We start from the raw sequence: 27,864 nt of genomic DNA, 5'->3' as shown, positions 1-27,864 counted from the left end.
CCAGAACTTGACGGAACCACAATAGGTTGATTCAAGTGGAACGCAGAAACGACCTTCGGCAGGAACTGCTGCCTAGTCCTGAGCTCCACTCTGTCCTCGTAAAAGACCAGGTAGGGACTTTTACACGATAAGGCCCCCAATTCTGAGACATGCCTAGCAGAAGCCAGGGCCAATAACATCACCGTCTTCCATGTGAGGTACTTGTCTTCTACTGTCATCAGAGGTTCAAACCAGGAGGACTGTAGAAATTCCAACACTACATTAAAATCCCAGGGTGCCGTGGGTGGCACAAAAGGAGGTTGTATGTGAAGTACCCCTTGTAATAATGTCTGAACTTCTGGCAACACTGCCCATTTCTTCTGTAAGAAGCTGGAGGGAGCTGAAATCTGGACCTTAATGGAACCCAGACGTACGCCCTTATCCACACCAGCCTGCAGGATACATAGGACACGTCCCAAGTGGAACTCCGCAGGCAGATATGTGCGGTCCTCTCACCAAGAGACATATCTCCTCCAGATATGATGATAGTGTTTTGACGTCACAGGTTTTCTAGCCTGAGCCATGGTAGCAATAACCTTTTTGGAAAGGCCCTTGTGAGCTAGGATGTTCTGCCCAACTTCCATGCCATGAAACGAAGCCGCCATTAGTCCGGGTAGACGAACGGTCCCTACTGAAGAAGATCTCTTCTCAGTTGTAGAGGCCAAGGGTCTTCGACGGACATGCCCAGAAGATCCGCGTACCAAGCCCTCCGGGACCAATCGGGGTAATCAGAATTGCCTGAACTCCTTGATTACTGATTCGCTTGAGCATCCTTGGGAGCAATGGAATTGGAGGAAACAGGTAGACCAGCCGGTAAGGCCAAAGCGTCGTCAGTGCATCTACAGCCCTCGACTAAGGGTCCCTTGTTCGTGAGCAATACCAACGAAGCTTCCTGTTGAGTTGAGAAGCCATCGTTTATTTGTGGACAGCCCCACCGGTCGATGATCTGCTGAAACACCTGATAGTGAAGCCCCCACTCTCCCGGGTGGAGAGCGTGATGACTCAGGAAGTCCGCTTCTCAGTTGTCTACTCCCGGAATGAAGATTGCGGACATTGCTCTTGCATTGCTTTCTGCCCAGAGGAGTATCCTTGACACCTCTCGCATGTAGGCCCTGCTCTTTGTCCCTCTTTGTCGATTGATATACGCCACTGCCGTGGCGTTGTCCGACTGTACTTCGATTGCGTGATCCCTGAGTAAAGGAGAGGCCTGAACCAGAGCATTGTTGATCACCTGAAGTTCCAGAATGTTGATCGGAAGGAGGGCTTCGTGGGCTGACCACCTGCCCTGGAACTGAGCCCCTTGGGCAATGGCTCCCCATCCTCTGAGACTCGCATCCGTTGTGAGGAGGATCCAATCCTGAATTCCGAAACTTCGGCCTTCCAGTAGATTTGAACACTGCAGCCACCACAGGAGGGAAATCCTGGCCTGAGGTGACAGCCGTATTATCTGGTGCATCTGAAGATGTGATCCGGACCACTGGCTCAGGAGATCCAACTGAAATGTTCTGGCATGGAATCTTCAATATTGGATCACCTCATATGAGGCTACCATCTTCCCCAACAATCTTATGCAAAGATGGATGGATATTCGACAGGTCGGAGAATCATGCCGACCATCTCCTGAAGTGTTCTCGCTTTCTGGGCCACAGTATCCAGCAACATCCCCAGGAGCAGGAGCCGCTGAGTCGGCTCCAGGTGGGACTTCTGTAAATTGAGAATCCACCCATGGTGTGATAGAAGTTGGATAGTGCGGTTGATATGGAGCAATAAAAGCTCCCTGGTTCTTGCTTTTATCAGGAGATCATCCAGGTAAGGGACAACATTGACCCCCTGGACACGGAGCTGGAACATCATCTCCGCCATTACCTTCGTGAACACCTTCGGAGCTGTGGACAGGCTGAAGTCTAGCGCCTGGTACTGGTAGTGATCTTCCATTAAAGCAAACCTCAGGTAAGCCTGATGAGGTGGCCAAATTGGAATATGGAGATAGACTATGAATTCCTGTTCTTACAGTCCCGCAATCACTGCTCACAAGGATTCCATTTTGAACTTGAAAACCTTTAGGTAAGGGTTCAAGGATTTTAGATTCAAAATGGGCCTTACCGAATCGTCCATTTTCGGTACCACAAACAGGTTAAAGTAATAACCCTTTCCCTGTTGTTGTATTGGCACTGAAACAGTGACTTGGGACTGGACCAACTTTAGGATGGCCTGTTGCAGCGTAACTTGTGTATCCTCCAAAGCTGGTAAGCTTGATTTGAAAACTCATTTGGGAGGAGCACCGTCGAACTCCAGCTTGTAGCTCTGAGAAATGAGGTCCCATACCCAGGCATCCTGGCAGGACCATTCCCAAATGCGGGTGAAGTGACACAGCCGAGCCCCCACCTCGAGATCCCCTCGGGCGGGCGGGCACCGTCATGCTGAGGCCTTGGTGGAAGCAGAACCGGTGTTCCGATACTGAGAACCGGCGATCGCTGGTTTTCTTGTCTTACCACTGGTGCCTCTAGCCGCACTGGAGGAACCTCTGGCCCTAGAACGAAATCTGTTAGACCGAAAGGACTGAACAGACGGCCCCGGGTAGGTACGACTAGCCGGCGGGGCCCCAGAGGGGAGAAACATGAATTTCCCCATGGTAACTTTAGAAATCCACGTATCCAACTCAACCCCAAAGAGACATTCCCCAGTAAACGGGAGATACTCCACACTACGCTTGGACTCCACGTCCGCTATCCATTGGCGCAACCACAAGGCCCTGCGCGCGCAAGCCGTTGCCTGAATGTGCCTTAGGAGAGTCACCATAGTAACCAGGGGCAAATCCCCAGAGAGACCCTCCTGAAGGTCACGTATGAATGGCATAGGTCATCCAGCAACCTGCTATAACCGGCCTTTGTGATACACCCACTGCAGTGTAGATAGACTTTAGCGTAGTCTCTCTTTTTCTGTCCCTAGGGTCCTTTATAGTAAAGGAGCCCAGGGCAGGCAGGACCACCATTTTAGATAGACGAGAGACTGATACGTCAACAGCCGGGGGTTCTTCACAGAATTTCCTGCCCTCAGGAGCAAATGGAAAAGTGTGCAAAAACCTTTTTGACACTTGGTATTTTTTATCTGGATTTTTCCAGGCTAACTTAAATAGATCATCAAACTCTGCAGAATCAGGGAAAGTGACACTTTGCTTATTCTGTGTAAAGAAGAATGACTGCTGTGTCGCAGTATCCTCTAGAGGGAGCCTTAACAAGTTCCGTATAGCTAGAATGAGGGGTTCAATACCCTAGGCAGAAGGGGAATCCCCACTAATGGATCCAAGTCCTCCCCGTCCTCCTGTACCTCTTCATCTGAATCTAAGAGTAAAGCGGGCAACCCACGTTTCTGTGGTCCCGAGGAAGGGGGGGCTATGGAGCATCTGCCCTGGCAGCGAGGTCTGCAGCAGCCTGCTGCAGTAGCTGAGTTTTTTATGTATTAGCAGTGAGTAGAGATGACATATCAGACATCATAGTTTTAATGGCACTTAGCCAGGAAGGCTCTTGACCCTCCCCCCCAGCCCCCTCACTGAGTTGTGAATATTGGCTGCATTGTTCACAGTATACAGAATCAGATGTTGAGGGAGAGAATCTGGTGTGTCACACTGCATAGTTTGTGTTTTACCATGGTCACAGTAAATCACACTTACATACACATACACACAGACAATTAATAAATTAGCAAGCCTGCCCTTACTGAATGTGAGAGGGGGACAAAAGGAAGGGACCAGTACACCCAAAGCTAAACAGCCCCAGTGAGGCTGCAAGCTAATATTACAAGGTGAAACACCTATGATTACTGTCCTTTACAGGACACAAATTGTTCTCAATAGCGGCTCTCCCCCTCTGCTACACCCCTGTACCAGTTTTCCAGCGTTTCCTGAGAGTCTGGAGGAGCTGTGTGTGTCTGCTGCTGCAGATGTAAGCAACACCAATAGGGGTAAAACAAATCATTGAGGATCTGGGTAGACTAGACAAATGCCAAGAACGTGGCAATTACAGTTTAATGCCAAAAAATGCATAATCATGCACTTGGATCTCGCAAATCCAAAAGCTAAATATAGTATTAATAGCATTATACTGGAAACTACTGAGGAGAAAAGGGATCTAGGAGTCACTATTTCAGGTAACTTAATGACAACAAAGCAATGTAACAAAGCAATGAGGAAGGCTAGTCAGATGCTTGGTTGCAAAGGGAGAGGAATCAGCAGCAGAAAGAAAGAAGTATATATGCCACTGTATAGGTCATAGGTACGGCCTCATCTAGAATACTGTGTTCAATTCTGGAGGCCATATCTTCAGAAGGATATTAATACATTAGAGACTGTACAAAGAAGGGCGACTAAAATGGTGCATGGCCTACATCACAAAACATACCCAGAAAGACTAAATAATATCAGTATGTATAGTATGGAGCAAAGAAGAGAAATGGGGGACATGATAGAAACTTTCAAATATATCAAGGATTTTATCAAAGTCCAGGAGGGAAACATTCTTCAAATGAAGAGAAGTAATAGGACACGAGGACATGCACTGAGACAGGGGGGAGGTAGGTTCAGGGGAAATTTAAGGAACAATTACTTCACAGAAAGAGTAGTGGACACGTGGAATAACCTCCCATCAGAGGTGGTAGAGGCTAAAACAGTACAGCAATTTAAGCATGCATGGGATAGACATAAGGATATCCTTACAAAGAAATATGGATCAAAATAGGATTTTAATTACCTACCCGTAAAACCTTTTCTCGTAGTCCGTAGAGGATACTTGGGTTCCATTTAGTACCATGGGGTAAAGACGGGTCCACTAGGAGCCATGGGCACAATTTGATAGTGTGGGCTGGCTCGTCCCTCTAAGCCCCTCCTACCAGACTCAGTCTAGGAAACTGTGCTCGAGGAGACGGGAATACTTTGAGAGAAGGATAGATAAGGATAGTGGTGAGATTCCGAACCAGCACACACATACAAGAGGAAAGCCATGCTAACCAAACTTGAAACAGGAACAGCAACAGCTGAACCAAACAACAATACCAAGTAACAGTGCAGGAATAACGAAGCACCGGGCGGACGCCCAGTATCCTCTACAGACTACGAGAAAAGGATTTACCAGTAGGTAATTAAAATCTATTTTCTCTTACGTCCTAGAGGATACTGGGGTTCCATTTAGTACCATGGGGAAGTACCAAAGCTCCTAAACCGGGTGGGAGAGTGCTGAGGTTCCTGCAGAACTGATTGACCAAACTGAAGGTCCTCAGAGGCCAAAGTATCAAACTTGTAAAACTTGGCAAATGTGTTCGAACCTGACCAAGTAGCTGTTCGGCAGAGCTGTAAAGCTAAGACACCTCGGGCAGCCACCCAAGAAGAGCCCACCGACCTATTCGAGTGGGCCTGAACAGATTTCGGAACCGGCAAGCCTGCTGAGGAATAAGCATGCTGGATAGTGAACCTGATCCAGCGTGCAATGGACTGCGTAGAAGCAGGACACACAATCTTATTGGGATCATAGAGAACGAACAGCGAGTCAGATTTCCTTTGACGAGCTGTCCTCTTTACATACACCTTCAAAGCCCTCACAACATCCAGACTTTGAAGTAGCAGAGGTATCGGTGACAACCGGAACCACAATACGTTGGTTGATGTGAAACGCGGACACCACCTAAGGCAGGAATTGCTGACGAGTTCTGACTTCAGCTTTGTCCTCATGGAAAATTAAATAGGGGCTCTTGTGAGTCAATGACCCTAGCTCCGACACACGTCTTGCTGAAGCCAAGGCCAACAGTGTAACTGTCTTCCACGTGAGATATTTAACATCTACCTCCTGTAACGGTTCAAACCAGTCTGATTGTAGGAATTGCAGCACCAAATTGAGATCCCAAGGAGCCATAGGAGGCACAAAGGGAGGTTGGATGTGCAGAACACCTTTCAAGAACGTCTGGACCTCAAGAAGAGAAGTCAGTTGTTTCTGAAATAAAATGGACAAGGACGAAATCTTGACATTTATGGAGCCCAGACGTAGGCCCACATCCACACCAGACTGCAGAAAAAGCAGGAAACGTCCCAGATGAAATTCCACCACAGAATATTTTCTGCTCTCACACCAAGTGACGTATTTCTTCCAAATACGGTGGTAATGTTTAGACGTTACCCCCTTCCTGGCTTGGATCATAGTCGGGATGACTTTGTCAGAGATGCCTCTCCCGGCAAGAATCAGCCGTTCAACTTCCATGCCGTCAAACATAGCCGTGGTAAGTCTTGAAAGACGAATGGGCCCTGTTGAAGAAGATCCTCGCGAAGAGGTAGAGGCCACGGATCTTCAAGGAGCATCTCCAGGAGGTCCGCGTACCAGGCCCTTCTTGGCCAGTCCGGAGCAATCAGAATTGCTTGAACCTTTTCCCTTTTTATTCTTTTCAGAATTCTTAGGATCAGAGGAAGTGGAGGAAACACGTACACCATCTGATAGACCCATGGAGTCGTCAGAGCATCCACCGCCACTGCCTGTGGGTCTCTCGACCTGGAACAATACCACTTGAGCTTCTTGTTGAGACGAGAGGACATCATGTCAATCTGTGGACATCCCCATCGACTTGCAAGCACCTGAACACCTCCGGGTGAAGGCCGCAGCGTGTTTCTCTGCCCAGAGGAGAATTCTGACATTGCTTCTCTGCTTTTCGTTCCGCCCTGTCGGTTTATGTACATCACTGCCGTCTCATTGTCGGACTGGACCTGAATGGCCCGATCGTGAAGAAGATATGAGGCCTGCAGAAGGGCGTTGTATATAGCCCTGAGTTCCACAATGTTGATTGGAAGAACGACTTCCTGACTTGACCATCCCCCTTGAAACTGCACCCCCTGGGTGACTGCTCCCCAACCTCTGAGGCTCGCGTTTGTGGTTAGCAGAATCCAATTTTGAATCCCGAACCGTCGGCCCTCAAGCAGGTGAGAAGTCTGTAGCCACCACAGAAGGGAGATCCTGGCCTTTGGCGACAGACGGATCCTCTGATGCATGTGAAGATGTGATCCGGACAATTTGTCCAACAGATTGAGCTGGAAGGGTCGTGCATGAAACCTTCCGTACTGAAGAGCCTCGTAAGAGGCCAAACATTTTCCCAGAAGGCGAATGCATAGGTGCATCGATATCCGGGTTGGCTTCAGGACGTCCCAAACCATCGACTGGATTACCAATGCCTTTTCCAATGGAAGAAAAACTTTCTGCACTGTGTATCCAGTATCATTCCCAGAAATGGGAGCCTCCGAGTTGGTTTTAAGTGAGATTTCGGAAGATTTAGAATCCAGCCGTGATCCAGGAGTAGTTTGGTTGTGAGACCAATGCTGTTCAACAACCTCTCCCTGGACGGAGCCTTTATCAGAAGATCATCTAGATACGGAATTATGTTCACTCCCTGCTTGCGAAGGAGAAACATCATCTCTGCCATCACCTTGGTGAACACCCTTGTACCGTGGAGAGACCAAAAGGTAGGGCCTGGAACTGGTAGTGATAGTCCTGCAGTGCAAATCGTAGATACAGTAATCCTGGTGAGGCGGCCAGATCGGAATGTGAAGGTACGCATCCTTGATATCCAGAGACACTAGGAATTCTGCCTCCTCCAGACCTGAGATCACCGCTCTCAGAGACTCCATCTTGAATTTGAACACTCGTAAGTACGGGTTCAATGATTTTAGATTCAGAATTGGCCTTACCGAACCATCCGGTTTCGGTACCACAAACAAGTTGGAATAATGGGGTCATTCCGAGTTGATTGCTAGCTGCCATTGTTCGCTGCGTAGTGATCAGTGAAAAAAATGGCAAATCTGCGCATGCGCATGCACCGCAATGCACATGCGCGTCGTACGGGTACAAAGTCCTTTGTGGTTTTGCACTGGTTCTAGCGACGATTCCAATCGCACAGCCGAACGCAAGGAGACTGACAGGAAGTGGGAGTTTCTGGGTGGCAACTGACGTTTTCTGGGAGTGTTTGGAAAAATACAGGCGGGTATCTGATGTCATTACCGTGTCACTCATAGCAGCAATCATCAGAATAAGTGAATACAGGGCTGGTCTTGTTCTGCACAAAATGTGTTTGCTGCCGCGCGGCTGCACAGGCGTTCGCACTTCTGCAAAGCGAAAATACACTCCCCCGTGGGCGGCGACTATGCGTTTGCACAGCTGCTAAAAGTAGCTAGCGAGCGATCAACTCGGAATGAGGGCATATATCCCTTGTTTTGGAGATGAAGTGGAACTGGAACAATGACCTGCGTTTGTATCAGTTTTTGAATGGCATCCTGTAAGGTTATACTTGCCTCCTGTGAAACTGGTAAGCCTGATTTGAAGAAACTGTGAGGTGGGAGTTCCTGAAACTCCAGTCTGTAACCCTGGGAAATAAGATCTATGACCCAGGGATCCTGGCATGATGTTGTCCAGATGTGACTGAATTTTTTTAGTCGGGCTCTCACCTGCCTGTCCACCGTCATGCTGAAGGCTTTGAGGAAGCAGAGCTGGAGCTCTGTTCCTGAAAACCGGCAGTTGCTGGTTTGCGTGGTTTACCTCTAGTGCCTCTGTTGGATGTAGAAGTCCTCTGGCTTTGCCCTTAAACTTGGCAGTCCGAAAGGACTGTAGAGTAGGTCCTGAGTAGATCTTCCTGGTTGGGGGAGCTGCAGAAGGAAGATATGTGGACTTACCCGCAGTAGCTTTGGAGATACATTTGTCTAGTTCGTCTCCAAATAAGGCCTCTCCTGTGAAGGGTAGGCCTTCCACGCCTTTCCTGGAGTCCGCGTCCGCAGTCCACTGGCGTAACCATAAGCCCCTGCGTGATGACACTGCCATAGCCGTGGTTTCTTGCATTAAGCAAACTTACTTCTTTTACATAAAGTTTGCAGAGTCCTGTATATGATGCAGGAGTAAAACAATCTTTCCCCTAGATAAGGAATCCAAACAGGCATTAGCTTTAGTAATCCACGCACAGGCTATAGTGGGTATCTGGGCCACCCCAGCAGCTGTGTACAAGGATTTGAGTGTAGTCTCAATTTTACGATCAGCCGTGTCTTTCAGGGAGGCTGCACCAGGGACAGGTAATACATTCTTCCGTGACAGCCTGGACACTGATGCATCCACTATCGGTGGATTTTCCCATTTTTTCCTATCCTCAGGAGTAAAAGGAAAAGATGAGAGTAATCTTTTAGGGATTTAAAATTTCTTATCAGGATTAACCCACGGTTCCTCAACAGGGTATTCAATTCCTTTGACACGGGAAAAGTGACTGAGGATTTATTTTTTACATTAAAATAAGATTCCTCACACTCCTCTGTTACCTTATCAGGGATATGCAGAACTTCTCTGATAGCTTCTATAAGAGCCTCTATTCCCTGTGACAGAGCAGCATCCCCCCTTCTGAATCCACTTCCCTTTCCTCCCTGTCTGACCCCTCAGCGTCAGTCAGACTGCACGATATGGGCTAGAGTTCGTTTTTGTGGACAAATGGCAGGAGACTGAGACACTTGTTTGGGGACTGAGTCTCTATTCATAATCTCATCCACAGACTGTCTTAAGTATTGCGTCTCTTTCTCATGGCGGGACAATTTATTAGATATGTTGGAAATCATTCCTTTTATGGAATCCAGCCATGCTAGTTCAGCCCTGCTAGCCTGAGTAGGTGCATTACACTGAGTACAAAGTAGTGAGCTCCCTGGGGAAGAGGAACACTCTGCCATACATGAAACAAACTCCTTGCCGGACATATTGTAAATGTGACAGCACACACACACAGGAAAGGTTAAAAGCACAATTAACCCACAAAGAGCCCTTCCAGTGAGAGACAGAGTTTGGAGCCAGCACATAGCGCCCTTATTGCTAATGCCAAGCTTAGTCGAAACGCAGACTAAGTACCCAGATTGGGGACTTAGTACATTAATAATAGCTCCCCCCTTGCTATGACCCCCTGGTACCGCTGAGGTAATCTGGAGTCACACTGGAGGAGCTGTGCGTTCCTGTCAGTCATCGTCTGTGTCCACTGCAGAGGGAAAAATGGCGCTGGTGAGCTGTTGGATCCTCTCATAGTGAAGCCCCTCCCCTTCAATGGCACGTGGTCTTCCTGCTTTTTTTTATACTGGCTGAGGTAAAATTGTGCTGAAAATGGAACCAGATCCGTTTTAAGGCTTTCTTTGCCAGTGTGGGTACTGTTTACAGTGTAGAGAGACGCAGTTGTGTACTGAGTATGGAGACGCAATCCTCCCCGGTGAGAAGCCGTGCGTCTCCGTACCCTCATGCCGCCATAATGGCCGGCGACCCGTTAACCGGGACGCCGGCTTAGTACTCACCACTCATCTTTCTTCTGGCTCTATTAGGGGTGGCGGCGTGCTGCAGAAATGTACGCTCGCCGTGGTGGGGCTTGCGAATAGTTCCCTCAGGTGCTAGTGTTCTGTCAGCGGGGAACAGGACCATTAACGCTTTAAGAGGTTGGGCCGTCCCCCCCCCTAAGTCCCACAAAGCAGGCAGGCTGGTGCCATCCAGTCCTGCCTGAAAATAACAAAAAAAAAAATGAATGCAGAAAACTCTTCAGGAGCTTCCATAAGCGTGACTGCTCCTCCGGGCACATTTTCTAAACTGAGTCTGGTAGGAGGGGCATAGAGGGAGGAGCCAGCCCACACTATCAAATTCTTAATGTGCCCATGGCTCCTAGTGGACCCATCTATACCTCATGGTACTAAATGGAACTCCAGTATCCTCCAGGACGTAAGAGAAATAAGGTTTGAGGTAAAAATATGGTAAAAAAGGTGCAGACTAGATGGGTCAAGTGGTTCTTATCTGCCGTCACATTCTATGTTTCTATGTTAAAATCGGTAACTTTAGGGAAAATTCACTGTGACTTGCTCTGGGACCCTGGCGGCACCCCCCCTGAGGACTAATCAGTGCTGAAAGTAGGGTGGTATGGGGTGGTACGGAGTACCATTAAGAAATATGGTGGTGGTACTCAGTACCATCAGCCCACCACTGGGGCATAATTAATAAGGATGAAAGAAGAAAGAGGCTGCGCTAGAGAGTCAATAATAGATGGTAATAATATAAAATGCCGGTGGATAAAATGAAATCATATTTATTTTGTACATATTAAACAGTAAAAATTGCTTATTTCTGTAATATGAATAAAAAAAATCAGTAATAGATACAAGTATCAGTATTAAAAGTAACAATAGTGACAATCTATTTTCTAGATTGCAACTAAATAGATACATGTAGCACTTTCTCTATTATAAATTTGTAATCCAGAAAAAAGTAGCTGGAGACTGGTAAATAGATACTTAGGGGTATATTTACTAAAATTCGTATTTTTCTGAATGAGGTCAAAGTTCAAACACGAATGACATCGAAAGTGTAAAATTGCAACTTTTTGAATTTATTACGACTAATTTACTAAGCTGTCGTATTCTGCATTTTCGTATTTTCCGATGTCGATGTCATTCGTATTTTTTGGCAGTGTTTTACGGGAGTGAATTGTAAAACACTGCCGACATTAACACAATGAATCTCGGCTGGATCTGTGAGATCCGTGCTGGGCTTCATTGTGCACCTTTCGTTAAAAACAAAACATTGTTAAAAATAAAATAAAAAAATGCGTGGGGTCCCCCCTCCTAAACAAAACCAGCCTCAAGCTCTTTGAGCCGGTCCTGGTTGAAAAAATATGGGGGAAAAAATGACAGGGGTTCCCCCATATTTAATCAACCAGCACCGGGCTCTGCGCCTGGTCCTGGTTGCAAAAATACGGGGGACAAAAAGCGTAGGGGTCCCCCGTATTTTTGAAACCAGCACCGGGCTCCACTAGCCAGGTACATAATGCCACAGCCGGGGGACACTTTTATATTGGTCCCTGCGGCCCTGGCATTACATACCCAACTAGTCACCCCTGGCCGGGGTACCCTGGAGGAGTGGGAACCCCTTAAATCAAGGGGTCCTCCCCTCCAGACACCCAAGGGCCAGGGGTGAAGCCCGAGGCTGTCCCCCCCATCCAAGGGCGGCGGATGGGGGGCTGATAGCCTTTTTGTAAAGATGTGAATATTGTTTTTAGTAGCAGTACTACAAGTCCCAGCAAGCCTCCCCCGCAAGCTGGTACTTGGAGAACCACAAGTACCAGCATGCGGTGAAAAACCGGGCCCGCTGGTACCTGTTGTACTACTACTAAAAAAATACCCCAATAAAAACAGGAGACACACACCTTGAAAGTATAAGTTTATTACATACATGCACACCGCCAAACATACATACTTACTTTGCGGACAGCGGTGAGGTTACTTTCGGTCAACCGCTGTCCGCAAAGTTCCCACCATTGGTTACAATGGAGCGCATAGGCGCTACATTGTATCACTGCCGTGTGCTGCCTGACAGACACTACAGGAGCACACAGCCAATCAGGAGGGTGCCACGACGTGGCGCTCCCTGATTGGCTGAAGGAACCCTCTTAGACAGGAGTCAGGGGCGGGGGTCCTGGCAGTCGGGGAAAGGGGTCCCATGTGAAAACATGGGGCCCCTTTCAGTGCGTGGTCGGGTGTTCGTTTTTTTATTTTGCAAAGTACGTGGATTATACAAAGAACAGAAGAGGACCGATCTACACTGGATTATGTGAGTATAATTTTTCCAACAGGTACCCCATGGATTCTACATGAAGAAGACGACCGACCCTCGTGTGAACATAGGTAAGTATGTATGTTTGGCGGTGTGCATGTTGGGTATGTAATGCCAGGGCCGCAGGGACCAATATAAAAGTGTCCCCCGGCTGTGGCATTATGTACCTGGCTAGTGGAGCCCGGTGCTGGTTTCAAAAATACGAGGGACCCCTACGCTTTTTGTCCCCCGTATTTTTGCAACCAGGACCGGCTTAAAGAGCCCGAGGCTGGTTTTGCTTAGGAGGGGGGACCCCACGCATTTTTTTCCTGCAAATTTAACACTTTCCCACCCCTTCCCACTGATAAACATGCACGGATCTCATGGATCCGTGCATGCCTATCAGAACACGGTAAAAAAAAGCAGGTCTGTTTTATTTTAGCATTTTTTTACGATTTGTATTGTTTCACGGCAGTGTTTGGCTATTGCCGGCAGTGTTTGTGAATGACACTTTTTAGTAAATTACCGAGTTCTACCAAATAACAGGCGTATTTGACCGATGGTGTATTCATTCGTATTTTTTTTCTTTGAGTTCCAAAAAAATACGAATGCCCTCATCACTGCCGTGATTTGAGTTTAGTAAATTCCCGAGATGACACTTTGAAGAAAAAACACCATCTCGGTCAAAATCGGGAGCTTAGTAAATTTCCCCCTTAGTGTGGCGGAGTTAGTTGTCCGCTGTGATCCCTAAACCGCTCTGAGTATAAATAATGTCAGATGTGGACTCAATTAAATAAGTTCACTGGAAGAGCTTTAACACAGGTGGCCGCACTGGATGAATAAGTTGCTGCTGGGAGCTGCTACTCACTTTATCCCTGCTGTCCAGGACCCTTTGCTAGCTGTGAGAAGAAGGTGATTCCCGAGCGTCCTCTGTAAATGTACCTGTGTGGCGGCAGCCATGTGTGATCGCAGCAGTAGACTCCGGCCGGTGGGCGGCCACACAAGGAACGGGTGATGGTTCAGGCTTGCGGGGAGCCAGATGCGGGAACCATGACCAGTGGCAATTGCCTATTGAGAAAGTCACAGGAAGTGACGAAACGCGTCTAGGACTCCCTGCACAAGCTGGAGCTTTGGACATCACAGTGAGCAGCTGCTGATCCACATTAACACTGGTCACGGTTCCTGCATCTGGCTCCCCGCAAGCCTGAACCATCACCCGTTACTTTTAATACTGATACTTGTATCTATCACTTATTTTTTATTCGTATTATAGAAATAAGCAATTTTTACTGTTTAATATATACAAAATAAATATGATTTAATTTTATCCACCGACATTTTATATTACAGTATTACCATCTATTATTGACTCTCTAGTGCGGCCTCCTTCTTCTTTCGTTCTATAGATTTATCAACTGAGACCTGCACAGATAAGTCTCTGGGGTTGTTGCAATTGAGTCAATATTATTATTATTATTATTATTATAATCCACTCACGCTAATAGGTATTTGTATTGTGTTTATAATTAATAAGGGTAATTTTTGTGTGTGGGACATAAAATGGTGTCAGTGGCATAAGTGTGTGTGGCATAATATGTAATAGGGATTACGATGTGTGGTATAATATGTAATGCATTACAGCGTGTGGCATAATGTGTAATGGGCATTATGGTGTGTGGCATAATGTGTAATGGGTGTTATGGTGTGTGGCATAATGTGTAATAAGCATTACGGTATGTGGCATAATGTGTAATGGGCATTACAGTATGTGACAATGTGTAAGGGGCATTACGGTGTTTGTCATAATGTGTAAGGACCAGTATGGTGTGTGGCATAATGTGGCCATACCCCTATTGTCATGTAGCCACTCCCCTAGCTTTATGTGACCACGCTCAATTTTACTATCAGTACCACTATGAAAAAATTTCTACTTGCACCACTGGGACTAAGTAAGCAATTGGAAGCTTCCCCTGAAGAAACTACTATGCTTTGGTCGAAACAGCTGTCGGGCTGCAGTTGACATACTGTACAGGCTTCTATGGATCTGTAAGAATAAAAAATAACCCCTCTTTTTCATAAAAATGTGAGTGCTGTTTTTTTTCCGTTTTCTGTGTGCTGGAAAAAGCGAGTGCCTATATATATATATATATATATATACTGTATGTATATAATACATATATGCCCTTATCTTGCACTATATGGTTATGTAGAGCAGCACCTCTAATCTTGCCCCCTGTTAGTGGGGGTACAAACAAATAGCAAATATTGTACAGTATCAGACTGCGCTATAGATTAACTCCTTTAGGGAAACTAACATGTTGATTACTGATCTGTTAGATAAAAGATAACTAGATGGAACACATACCAGAAGTATATCTCTGATATGCATGTATCTTCGTAATAAAAATTAAAAACTATTCCTAATACTTTTGGCGCTGGTTTTTGTTCTTCTAAATAGGCGCCAGTATTAGCTACCTCCATATCCCATTTACTTAGTATATACTGTATATCATTTATGAGAGTATTTTAAGCACTATTAACACGGTCAATTATTATAATTAGTAGATAATGATGTCAGAACCCAGGGAGTTTAAACAGAGAGTCAGGTCTAGCCTCATTATCTGTGCTGATCTTGAGGAGTGAGCGTTTATGACAGAGAACTCCTGGTAAGTATGCAGGCTTGTGAACATCCCTACATCTCTGTTATTAAGACTGTTATCATGGCATTTTCCCATATTTTTTGATGCTAGCTGTTTAAAAAGTACTCAGCCTGGTGTATTATGTTATAAAACCATTTTATTATAGACCTACTATTATGTGGTATTTCACCAGCAACTTTGATACACAGTTGTCATTATAACTAACTGTTAGGGTCTCCTGCCCTGTGCTGCCACGTCGTCATGGCAACCGGGAGACAAGTGCTAGCGGAGTAACCTGAGCGCAGCTGATACTCCGGTTCGGGTCTTTTGCTGTGCAGTGGTTACAGGCTCTGTGCACGGCAGGGGATCCGGTGCTGGTTTTTGTGCTCACAGTCTGTGAGGTCTGAGTGGGGCGTGGACAGCACCTGCTTTATAAGGCCTCTTCTCAGGTTAAGCAGATGCTGCTGAATCTTTGTTGGTTAGTCAGTTCCTGAAAGTTAGCCAGTACTGTGTAGCTTTGTATTTGTTGTTGCTTACTGCAAATAGGCCTGGGGATTTGGTACTACACTCTGCCAATCCAGACCTAGCAGTAAGACTGGAGTCAGTCGTTTAGCTTGCTGGGGTTCTTTTACTACTCTGTGAACTTAGCAAGTTTGCGGCTGTATTCTAAGACTTGCCTGCCTAAATCCTGTCTCACTGTGCAAGGTGTCAGGTGTCAGTTTAGTGGCAGTAAGCTGAACCTGTGCACTGCAAGTGAGAATTAGGATTGTGGAGACTCTCCTTGTGTCTATCATTCCATCTCTGACCAAGGAGTTTACTGCCACACCCGTTGGTAACCCTTTAGGGTTTTGCTGTTGCCCTTAGCAACAGCATTTCGGGTTCTCTACGTATTAAAACACAACATCTTGCTTTTCCCATCTGAGCATTACTAATACTAGGGAGACACCCAGTTCCTTAGCCTCTGGGCTTCTCTGTTCACTTTGTGTGTATTTTGTTACCCTATCACCTTCTGTGTACGTAATGTCATATTCCCCAGTCTGTCTGTGAGTTCATTTGTTTTGCATACCTATCCGTTCAGACACCAGTACATTCCTGCAGGCACTGGTGTGCATAACAGTTCAAACACCAGTACATTCCTGCAGGCACTGGAGTGCATAACAGTTCTGACACCAGTACATTCCTGCAGGCACTGGTGTGCATAACACTAACAAGTCACGTTGATAATTAGTTTTTCACTATTACAAATAAGTATGTAACTATATATCTATTAATCACACAAATAGTGTTTTTTTTCATGTAAAAATAAATAAAAGTCACAAAGTTCCATGTATATAAGGTGTAATGAGCTCATTAGAAGTATAAATAATAGATACACCATATTAATCAGTTCGTGTGGTAATTTATTTATAATGTATTATTTCTTATACCTGTTATTCACTTAAAGTGTCTATAAACCCACCGTGTATATATATTTTTTAGGTTGTACCTTCATTAGTGGTGGATTAAGGAGTTCACCAATTACATGCGCACTAGACTCTGGGACAGTGCTAGGGTCTCCTAGTGACAAGTGCCCAGACCGAGGCTGCACACGGGCCTCCTCCTCTCTTGATGTGCCCATGAGTACACCTAGGGGGTCATTCCGAGTTGATCGCTCGCTAGCTGTTTTTAGCAGCCGTGCAAACGCTATGCCACCGCCCTCTGGGAGTGTATCTTAGCTTAGCAGAAGTGCGAACGAAAAGGATCGCAGAGCGGCTACAAAAAAATATTGTGCAGTTTTAGCTTTAGACCTACTCAGCGCTTCAGATCACTTCAGACCATTCAGTTCCGGCTTTGACGTCACAAACGCACCCTGCGTTCGGCCACTCTCTGAAAACGGTCAGTTGACACCCAGAAACGCCCACTTCATGTCAATCACTCTGCGGTCAGCAGTGCGACTGAAATGCTTCGCTAGACCTTGTGTTTCACAACAGCCGATGTTGTGTGAACATTGGCTGTTGTGAAAGTACGTCGCGCATGCACAGAAGTGACGTTTTTTTCCTTAATCGCAGCGCACCGAACATTTTCAGCTAGCGATCAACTCGGAATGACCCCCCTTATACCTTCTTTTGCTATCCAGGCTTTCCCTAGCGTACTGACAATCCCATCTTTTACTAACGCTACTTTTCTTGCTTGATAGTGCTATAAGGCACCATTGTTTTTATCTTTGTGTGTTTCTGTATGTTTGCTTACCTTCCTCTGCAATGTTAAATATTGTTTGCATTCCTGCTTGCTGATATTCTGCAACTTCAGTATCTAGGAGCCAAAGACCTGGCCTTGATGGCTTCATTTCAATTGTTGCAAACGTACCTTTGAGAAAATAAGAGTAATGAAAAGTTGTAGAAAAATCATGTTGCTATTAAAGCTATGTGCTATAAGTGGTTCCATCAAAGTGACAAACAGTAAGTTCCCTTCTGTGAAGTGGCGGTTGAGGGGGGGTGTGCCTAAGGAATATCAGAAGACACCTTCTCAGTGGCAGCAGCTTGTGATTGGTCTTCCTAGCCACCCTCTGCAGTATCATTGAGACCTGAGCTTTGGCAGATGTATGACTAGGACCATAGAGCCCCAAGTTCATGTAGCGGCCCGCAGGACTCAAGGGAATGGTGTCCTGTGCTGTGTGACTTTTCCACCTATATGGCAATGTAGCTTTAATGTTAATAAATAGCTTTAGCTAAGTTTTGTTCACAGTCCATTAGTATCTTAGCGGTCAGTCTTTCTGAATATACAATTTTTTTATAGAAAATAAGTAATAGCGAATAATATGACAATTTACTGATTTATATTCGTTAGTCTTTGTATTATGTATATTAGAAATTCTGCAAAATTTGCAAATACAGTGCACAAATCCTTTCTGAAGGATGCTGAGTGACAAATGGAAATTAAGATTGAAAACAACATGCAGCCACAAGGAGTTGAGGGTCTTAACGTTAGACCCTAAGGGGCATAGTTGTCAATATCTAATTGTGTTACAGTGTTTGGCTGGAATACACTGTAGCATAACATTTTGCATGCTGCAAATCATTTTAAACAGCAGAAGCTGCTTGTGTGTTCTATTTGCACCGTTTTGGTTTTAAAATGAAGCGCTGCGAATAGGACGCACAAGCATCTCCTGCTGATTACAATGATATGCAGCATTACAACTGTATTTGCATACAAAATGTTATGCTACAGTGTATTCCAGCCAAACACTGTAACATAATTAGATACAGTCGCAATTACACACTGAATATAGCCAAGCCGCATATCATTGGAATCAGATGGATTTGCTTGTGTGACTTAGTACATTCATTTGTGTCTATGACGCATTTGTGTGTTAAAAAACCCACCAACAAGTACAGTACGTGGAGTATTTGGAAATTACAAACATAATATAGGCATGCCACATATTACTGGATTCAGCTGGAACTGCGTGTGCGTACTTAAATGTACTTAGTACATTTATATGCCTCTAATATACATTTCCCAGGGAAAATAATGTAAAAATGACATGTACAGTACGTGGAGCATTTTTACAGATCAAAGTTTTCTTTATATTTACAGTGTCAAAATGTATTGAAAAGTGTTTATTTCTTGCAAATGTGCTTGAACAGTGCATTTATAATTGATTTCCAACATTTTCATAACGAACTCGGCTAAAAAAAAACACCTCTTAATTCTTTGAGAGTTTTAGAGCTGTTTTGTGTCCAACTTGCAATATCCGACTCCATTACATTGGCCAAGTTGTATCGTTAACATGGGCAAAACATCTGGATCTGACATTTTATTGGGCTCTCTACTGTAGTACCGAAGGCATCCAAAAAAGCCACTTTGCGGCCGCTAATACATTAGCCAACTTTGCAAAATGCCCGATATTTGCAACTATAGCCGCAAACATCGGACATTTTGTGATTATTGGCTCCCATTACATCCTGGGCCAAGTCTCTCTTTAGGCTACTACACTCAAATGAAATTCAGTTTTGAATAGAATAATTGTTCATTACATACAGGTGATATGTTAATTACCAGGTATTAGAGGATAAACTGCATGTCGGAATTCAGTATTTAATTTTTCAGTTACAGTTTGACCATGAAAAGAAACCACATGGATATCTTTTGAACTTCCCATGTTCAACATATGCCATCTCACCAACTCATTCTGGTACATCTGCAAACCAGGCAGATTGTAAATAATTCCATTTATAGCTGAAAATAAAAAGAAGTGGAAATGTGAAATGTACTGTTTGTTAAAGAACAACATACTTAAGCGCTGTTAACTTTAGAAAGAAAAAAACATTTGGTTTTACTTTAAGTATGCAATAAATTACAAGAAACAACTAGGGTAAAAACTGCTGTACAGAAAACAATGTGATACCTATAACAATATTTTTATCAGTCCTTAACTGCACTCGTAAGCCTTAAAAACAGAAAAGTTTCAAGTCTTCCTTTAAACATGTCCAGGGTTTGTTCCTTACAGAATGATCAGAGCAGCGAGTCCCACAGTGTGGGAGCAGTAAAAACAAAGGCCTCAGGGGGACATTTACTAAGCAGTGATAAGAGCAGAGAAGTGAGCCAGTGGAGAAATTTCCCCATCAACCAATCAGCAGCTCTGTATCATTTTATAGTATGCAAATTATAGATGTTACTTCCGTGCTGATTGTTTGCCATGGGCACCTCTCCACTGGCTCACTTCTCCGCTCTTATCACTGCTTAGTAAATGTACCCCTCAGTCCCAAATGATTTCCAAATATGTCAAAGTACAGCAAGTTTTGTGGTGTCTGAGTGAGGGAGGAAGATTTAAGCTTGTGTATGGGAAGGGGATGGGAAAGAGTAATATTGGTGCTTTGGATACGGCAGTAACCTTCAAGTATATAGGAACACCCTCAGATGGGTGTGCTGGTGCTCCACTTCTAGAGGTGGCGTCCCACCTAAGTAGTGGAATAGTGTCCTTGATTGAAATGTGGATAGTCCAGAGCCAATAGCAATAATGATAAGTAGAATGTCTTATTGATAAGAAGCAGCATCATCAAAACAATCACAATAAGCCAAGAACATTCATATCAGAGCCGCATACTAAAGAGTAAGAGGAGGAGGAAAGTACGTGGAGAGAGCCGATAATCATCGAGACCTCACTGCGGTCACGCGATCGGGACAACCCGGAAGTGAGGGAGGACGCCGGACGCAGCTGAAGCAGAGACATCGGAGGAGACCGCGGGCGGAGGGAAAGAAGACAGAGCAGCAGCGATCAGGTAAGGGACTCTGTAGGAGAGGAAAAGGCAAAGCGGATAGCCCTATAGGGCTAGAAGCAGTGTCCTTCTCTCTCTCCAAGACAAACAACCGATCCACTGTCGTCCAGAGAACCGCGGTGCGCTCACTAGAGCAACATCGGGGTAGATCAGGACATAAAGGGGACACGGTTTGTCCGGAGTCCTCATTACCTTGAGCACTAGCTCTGTCCCAGTCCCCGCACTGCAAGTGGTCACTCAGGGGTACCCCACGCCTCATCTACTGGACTCCATTCTTATCAATAAGACATTCTACTTACCATTATTGCTATTGGCTCTGGACTATCCACATTTCAATCAAGGACACTATTCCACTACTTAGGTGGGACGCCACCTCTAGAAGTGGAACACCAGCACACCCATCTGAGGGTGTTCCTATATACTTGAAGGTTACTGCCGTATCCAAAGCACCAATATTACTCTTTCCCATCCCCTTCCCGGACCCCCCCCCCCCTCTCTGCATACAGTAGACGTTGTCACTGCAGAAAATAAATACACACATTTTTTCTTATTAGTTACTGTGTATTGGTATTGTTTATTTATTGTCAGCACCACAATAGAAAACATCACCTGTTCAGAGTGCATTAATTATCAGTCATTAACCATATAATTGTAACGGGCGCACTTGTGAAATTTCTTGTATCACTGTTATTTATGTGGAGTTTCTAGAGGTACTTCAATAACAAGTTGCTGCCCAAACGCACCCGAATATCCACACGCACGAGCGCCAGATACTCCGATTGTTCATTTAAGCTTGTGTATGATGAGTACAGTATTTACAGCTTTTATAAACCTAAATGAAATATAGTGTAAATATACGTAGTTGCTTCCTTTTTTTTTTTTACCACCGTGAACCTAAGATTTATAAACATACTTATTATGAACTGAAAAATTAAACGAAACAACTATAATGATAACTAATAAAGGAATTACACAGATGAATCAACAGGAAGAGATAACCACTATATACAGTATAGGGGCATTACATAGAAATGAGAACATTAGCATCAACATAGGATGAAACGGGTTGCCGTTATGTGACCGGTGGTCAGGAGACAAGGGGCTTGTTGCAATCGATCCCCCCCCCGCCGGCATTCCGCTGCTGGGATAGCGCATACCCAACCCGGTGAAACACGTAGGTCCAGAGAAACTCAAACCTGATAAGCTGTAACACTGCAACCTGGAAGCGTAACGATAATGAAAAGTGTGAAACAAGATCCACAATCATGAAGTCAAATGGCAAATGGAGCTCAGACTTTCACTTTCAGAAAGGACACCGGACTGAGTACAACTTGGGAGATACACAGGATACCTCAGCAACAGGGAAGAAAGGAAAGTGGTCACTCCTGAAAACAGGACCAACATCCAGGACTATAGAAAGAACTTTATTGTGTAATGCTGGGTCCACACTGGCCGATATATTGGCCTTTCAATTGAACGGTCGATATATTGTGGGCGCGTCGGTGGGTTTGTACCCCTGATATGTCTGTGAACGTTGTTTACAGACCTACTGAGTTGGCCCTGCAGCACAGCTGATAGACGATAAATCTGCAGATATATCAGCGCATCGTGATGTGGAAATGGGCAGTCTGCAGAGTACCTGTGCAATTGCTGCAGAGGCCACCGGTGACTGACTGGGCGGTCAGTTGTAACGTCAGACACAACACAACGTGTATATGCACTTACCGATCGTCAGATAGGTCAGAAGATCAGCCACCCAGTGTGTACCCAGCATCAATCTGTCAGTTGCATCTATTTCACTCCACTCACAGGACTTTTTCTATTAACATCACTCTGCTCTTACTAAGGTGATTAAAAATACTGCTTTTACTTTTAACCATCAGTAAGCATTGCTATTACTAACGTGATTTATTTACTATGTATGTATTTATATGTTTTTATGTCCCCATGCTAAGATACTAATGTGATGTCTATTTCATATGTATTGATATGAAGAATTTTAGTACTACATATTTATCTGATCAAATAAATTGCGATATCCTTTACTCTTACAAAGACTGAAGATTACATTTGTGTGACCTATTAGATGTTTAATGTCCAGGAATTGATCCATTATTTTCACTATATTCTGTACACTGTCATAAAGGCTTATAATAAAACACATGCCTCCACATTCTTTACCTCCCCTTCCCCCCTCTCCATCTTTTCATTTCCATTTAGCACCTGAGGAATTACTGTACTTTGTCAGTATTATTACATCACCAGTGTGCACTTGCGCAGCCTATACTTGGTGCAAATGATACATCTGGAAACATGATTTACACTCATGTCCACTTATATCACGCATTTCAAGTACATATTATTTTACTTACATACCATGCACTAAGGATTTTGCATACATCAACTACAGGTATGGAGAAGGCAACTGAAGTAATTGCACACTTCTTAATTACTGATCTGGCACTGCACTGCTGGCACGGCAGTCCCAGGCCCAGACAGAGAGGGGTCCGCCTCTGCATTGTGGACAAGGGTATAACTATATAGCAATGCCCTTAACAAAATGGCTGCCACCATGGAGGATACAAAACAACTGATGTCAAAGTCAGAAAAATATCTCTATGCACACTACCATATTTGCACCTCACACAGGTCCGTGCTGCGCATGCGTACGCTCTCCCGTACGTGCGCATACTCACAGTCGCGGGCACCCGCAGGCGCACGGTATGCGTATTTACGGTAGAGTTTATGTGATCGTAGCGTGCGACTCAATCATTACATATTTTCACTATATAATGTATTTTGTAGATCATGGTCCCTTTGATAGATTCTGAAAGTTTAGTTAACATAGCATGTTCCTGAACAGAGAGATCCCTCTTTGTATTGTACGAAGGGTCTAACAGGGGTCATACAGTGGTGTTTGGTACCCATCGGAAGAGTATTTAAATAGCAATATTCCGGTGTTGGTTTGGAGCGGATTAATCGCTCGTGCGAATAGTTATGGACATAAGAAGTTTATGTCCATTTACTATTATTTGTTCTTATTTAGTCATGCGGCGGGAAACCCAGTATCCCACCCACCTGAACAGTTGGAAGCAGTCACAGCCCACCTGTATGAATCAACCTATGACCTTTTGTTATAATGCGAAGCCGAATTCCTGTGTCCAATGAACAATGAGATTGTAGGGACCATTGAATTGTATTGTGTGTGGGGCATAAATAGGCAGGCCGACCATATCCAGTTCACTCTCTTCAACGGTTCTCATTGCTGATAATCGGGAGCTGGATATCGAGGCGCATGCGATCGTTTCCCCTTGTGCGTAAGTGTTTCTCCGCAACTATATTGATCTTCTTGTTATTGTGGGCCAATTTCTCTCTCTCTCTCTTCTCCTCTTTCTCTCTTATTTTCTCTTAAATAGTAATTGTATTATATTTCCTGTGTAGTTATCTGGTTAGGTAGTCTATGTTATATTGTAGTGTATGATTTGTATTTGTATTAATTCTTTTGCAAGTATATCATTCATAATATATATATTAGGCGTTGGACCCTGAGCACGGTATCTGTGTATTTCTTATAGTGTTAAGTATTCTCAGAGCGTCGGTGACGCTAGAACAGCTTTAAAGGTAATAAGGTTATACTGTGTTGCATTTACACTCTATCATTACACTAAGGTTTTACTGCACAATACACCGTTTATGGTTTAGATACAAAGGTTTAACATTGTGAGCGTCAGCGCCGCTGGTGATCTCCTCGTGGTCCCGAGCGTCCGCTACGCTATAGCGAATCATTAAGTTAGTCAGCAGCCAATAGCGTGCCTGCCTGTGATCTCTTGGCCGTGAGCGAACGTGACGCTTGAGCGTCTCGACTACGGCTAAGCGATTGTTACGTAACGTGCGTACCCTTACGGTACTTCATACGTAGATAGCGTACAGTGTTCTTAGACCTCATAAAGGGTATTATATAAGATAAATATTTAGCTTTATCAATTGCGGGCTCGTCCTGTCCTTCACATATCTGCACTAGGTAATTTCAGCAGACATTATCCAGCAGCAAAGGGCGGGAGATCATATTCCTCGTAGTGCTGTTTGGATAAGCGTCTGCTTCTCTTAGTAAAGGGTGCTGAAGGAATCCGGGAACCGGAGGTAAGAACAAAACAATAGTGTCCTTTTAAAACTGTTTATTTTTCTGTCCTGCGTACACACGCACGCACACATATATATCTGCATTTCTTTTTTTTCATTTGTGTATTTTCGTATATCACTCTCCTGTTTGCCAGTTTTATAGTTGATAAACGTGCTAAGAGAGATTTGCCGCTATTTCATAGTTTAAGAGTAAAGGTAATATAGTTAAAGTATAGACAAACACACAGCTGTGCCTGAGAGACAAGGCGAAGTCAGTGTGGTGCGCGGTAGATGATAAAGGATCATCTACATTGATAAACGTATAAATTGTGTTACGGTGGATCTTTGCTTTGCGTACACGTGTCTCTAACAAAGGACTGAGACTTGCGTACGCAACCCAAGGGCCGACGCACGCAGCGTATATTACGCAACGGAGCGTACGGGTACGCCCACGTAACTCAAATCACAAGTGTTAATTTTTTTTTCAACGCGATAAATAGCGCAACGCGGTAAATAACGCAAGGCGATAAATCACGCAAATCTATTTTAACATTCGAAATTTAAATTAACAGATCCTTCTCCTAATTGGTAACACATCTGGTCTAAAGAAAATCTCTGCGCAGAAATAGAAATAGAAACAAAATTGTATATGTGGTGAGTGAGTGTTTGTTTTTACAATTTTTGAGGTTGAACCACAAGAAAAGTCGAGTTCTCGTGAGGTACATGCGTGTAAGTGACGTACATGGTGGCTAGGGAGGCATCCCTGGTTAAAACATACAATTTGAGCATTAGAGTGTAGCAGACCAGGAGGTCATACTGTAACAGACCAGGAGGTCATAGCAGACCAGCAGGTTTAGGTACAGCAGACAAGGAAGTCCGCTATACAGTCCACAGGCACAACACCTAAAAGGGTTGGTGCAACACCCATATAGGCCATACAAGCTCTTGCTGAAGGAATTCGCAGCCGCAATTTTCGATTCCACTGGTCGCTCCGTACATAAGATTAGTTGCTTATGTGCTGAACGATTGTACCGCACGTAATTGTGTGCATTAGTAAACCTGACCGGTACTATTTGTGTACGAAGGTCATAAACGCTATTTGTACATTCTGACGTGATTTGTGTAATTTTTTATTTTTACAAAGGGAAGTTCGCTGGTCACTCAGGAATTATCCAACAACCTCACCTTTACTGGAAAGAGTAAGTGTTCTGCGGATATCCCTCGCATGTTCCAGTAAACAAAGGTTAAATAGGTGCCCTGGGTCGAGTACGCCAGCACCATATCGGTGTGATCAGGTCGTATTGGTCGGCGTGGGCAGAGTGAGTAAGGTGCTCGGTAAACCTTACCGTCAACCTATCGTGAATATCTTGGTTTTTTGTAAGGGTCCGTAACACCTGCAAATTATGGGGGCCAGTTGTTCAGGAAGGGGGCGATCAACCTCGGTTCGGGTTGATTCCATAAACCGTCCAGTCGGGTCGGCAAGGTACGTAATGTGTGAAAAGTACGGAAGTCACACAGAAGCTTTATGTGATGAATGGGAGAGAATGACAGTACATGACGGGGAGAAATTCCCAAGAGTAGGTAGCTTCAGCACAGAAGTGTTAACGAATTTAAGGAGAAGGATATGTCTCATTAAATCAGCAAAGAGACGAATCAAGCATTATGATTATTTGCAGTTGTGGCAACAGGAGGGTGACATACAGAGAGGATTGGCTCAGGCGGCGGGATCTGGCTCGATCAGAAAACTGATAGCCACGGCCCCGCCGCCACCATACATACCAGGAGAGAAATTGGTTGCGGAGAATGACGCATCAAGGTGTAACACACAAACACTTAGCAACTGTGTAAATGTTAAAGATAATGTTAACCAATTAACCAATGCAAGTATTAACCCGTGCAAGTTGTACCCTGTTTTGAACTTTCCTCAGGAGTGTGATCAGGAAGACGAATCGGCAACAATATCGGCGCTCTCTCTAGCAGCCACCATATCAGAAACGACAGTAGGCACGGCCCAACCCATAAGATTAGTAACAAAGCCCCCTAGCGGAGGGACAGGTGAGGTCGTATCAACGGGTAAGTACGGCACCATACACTATGCTGAAACTATTTCACCACAGCCTGTAGAATCTACACAGAATGAGGTTGTTAGAGTTAATCCTGTTAAGGTAATAGTAGTTCCAAATGGGAAAACAGACACTTCAGGAGTCACTCCTGTTAGGAACATTGCCATGTATAGCCCATTTTCCCGAATGGAATTAAGGACCATAGTGTCTGAATTCCCTGACCCTAGAAAAGACTTAGTTGCCAGCCAAAAATACATCAGAGACCTAGGTAACACGGTAGAGCCCAACAACAAAGACTGGCAGATATTGCTGAGAGCATGTTTACCCTCCAATGTTGACGCAACTCAATTTTTAGCTGACTGTGGATTAGATCAGGATGTACCTCTTACAGATGTGTACAACAAAGACAACGTGAAAAGAGTAAGTTTACAGTTAAAAGAGTATTTCCCAGCGGTAGTTAAGTGGAACAAGATTTTCTCCATTAGACAGAAAGAGTCAGAAACTGCTGCAGAATATTTCCACAGGGCATTATTAGAAATGGCAAAATACACAGGCATAGAGGACATTAAAACAAACATAAACCATCGAGAAGTAGCAGTATCGGTACTGATGGATGGTTTAAAAGAATCATTAAAGACTAGGGTACAGACCACACAACCATGTTGGCGAGGTCTGTCTGTGGCTACTTTGAGAGAGGCTGCTATTGATCACGATAGGAACATCACCAGACACAGGGAACAACAAGGTGATAAGTTAATGGCAGTAAGTATACAGGCCTTGACCACAAAACAGCCTGTGTTAATATCACCAAACCCTGTGGGTAAGTCAAATGTGGTAACATGTTATTCTTGTCACAAACAGGGACACTTTGCACGAGACTGTAGATCGAGAAATATACAAAAATCTTATCAACCCCCTAGACAACGACACGATACACGACATTGGGATCAGGGTCCGCAGAAACGGAGTTATGAGCCACATGCAGGGGAAACAAAAAGATATCCCCCGAACAGAGACTGGCAAGCCTCTGGTAGCTCCCAATTAACTTCATCACAAGTAGTTGCTGCCAGCGGGATTCAGGGAGGTCACCATACCCAATAGGGGTGTGGCCATACCTGTAATCTGCAGCCAGTAAAATTGA

The 27,864-nt window shown here is 44.7% G+C and overlaps 1 protein-coding gene across 2 annotated transcripts in view; it reads right to left on the bottom strand.

The window, feature by feature from the left end:
- Window positions 1–27,864, bottom strand: part of F5 (coagulation factor V) — a 303,846-nt gene that overhangs the window by 92,414 nt on the left and 183,568 nt on the right. For both annotated transcript variants that reach the window (XM_063955643.1, XM_063955644.1), the window contains 2 exons: window positions 19,322–19,501; window positions 17,513–17,629 (listed from right to left, as the gene is read on the bottom strand). In XM_063955643.1, coding sequence (XP_063811713.1) covers window positions 17,513–17,629; window positions 19,322–19,501 — 297 coding nt within the window. The remainder of the gene's footprint in view (window positions 1–17,512; window positions 17,630–19,321; window positions 19,502–27,864) is intronic.

This window comes from Pseudophryne corroboree, chromosome 2 (genome assembly GCF_028390025.1).
Source record: "Pseudophryne corroboree isolate aPseCor3 chromosome 2, aPseCor3.hap2, whole genome shotgun sequence".
NCBI classification, from domain to species: domain Eukaryota; kingdom Metazoa; phylum Chordata; class Amphibia; order Anura; family Myobatrachidae; genus Pseudophryne; species Pseudophryne corroboree.
This window is presented reverse-complemented; position numbering and strand designations above follow the sequence as displayed.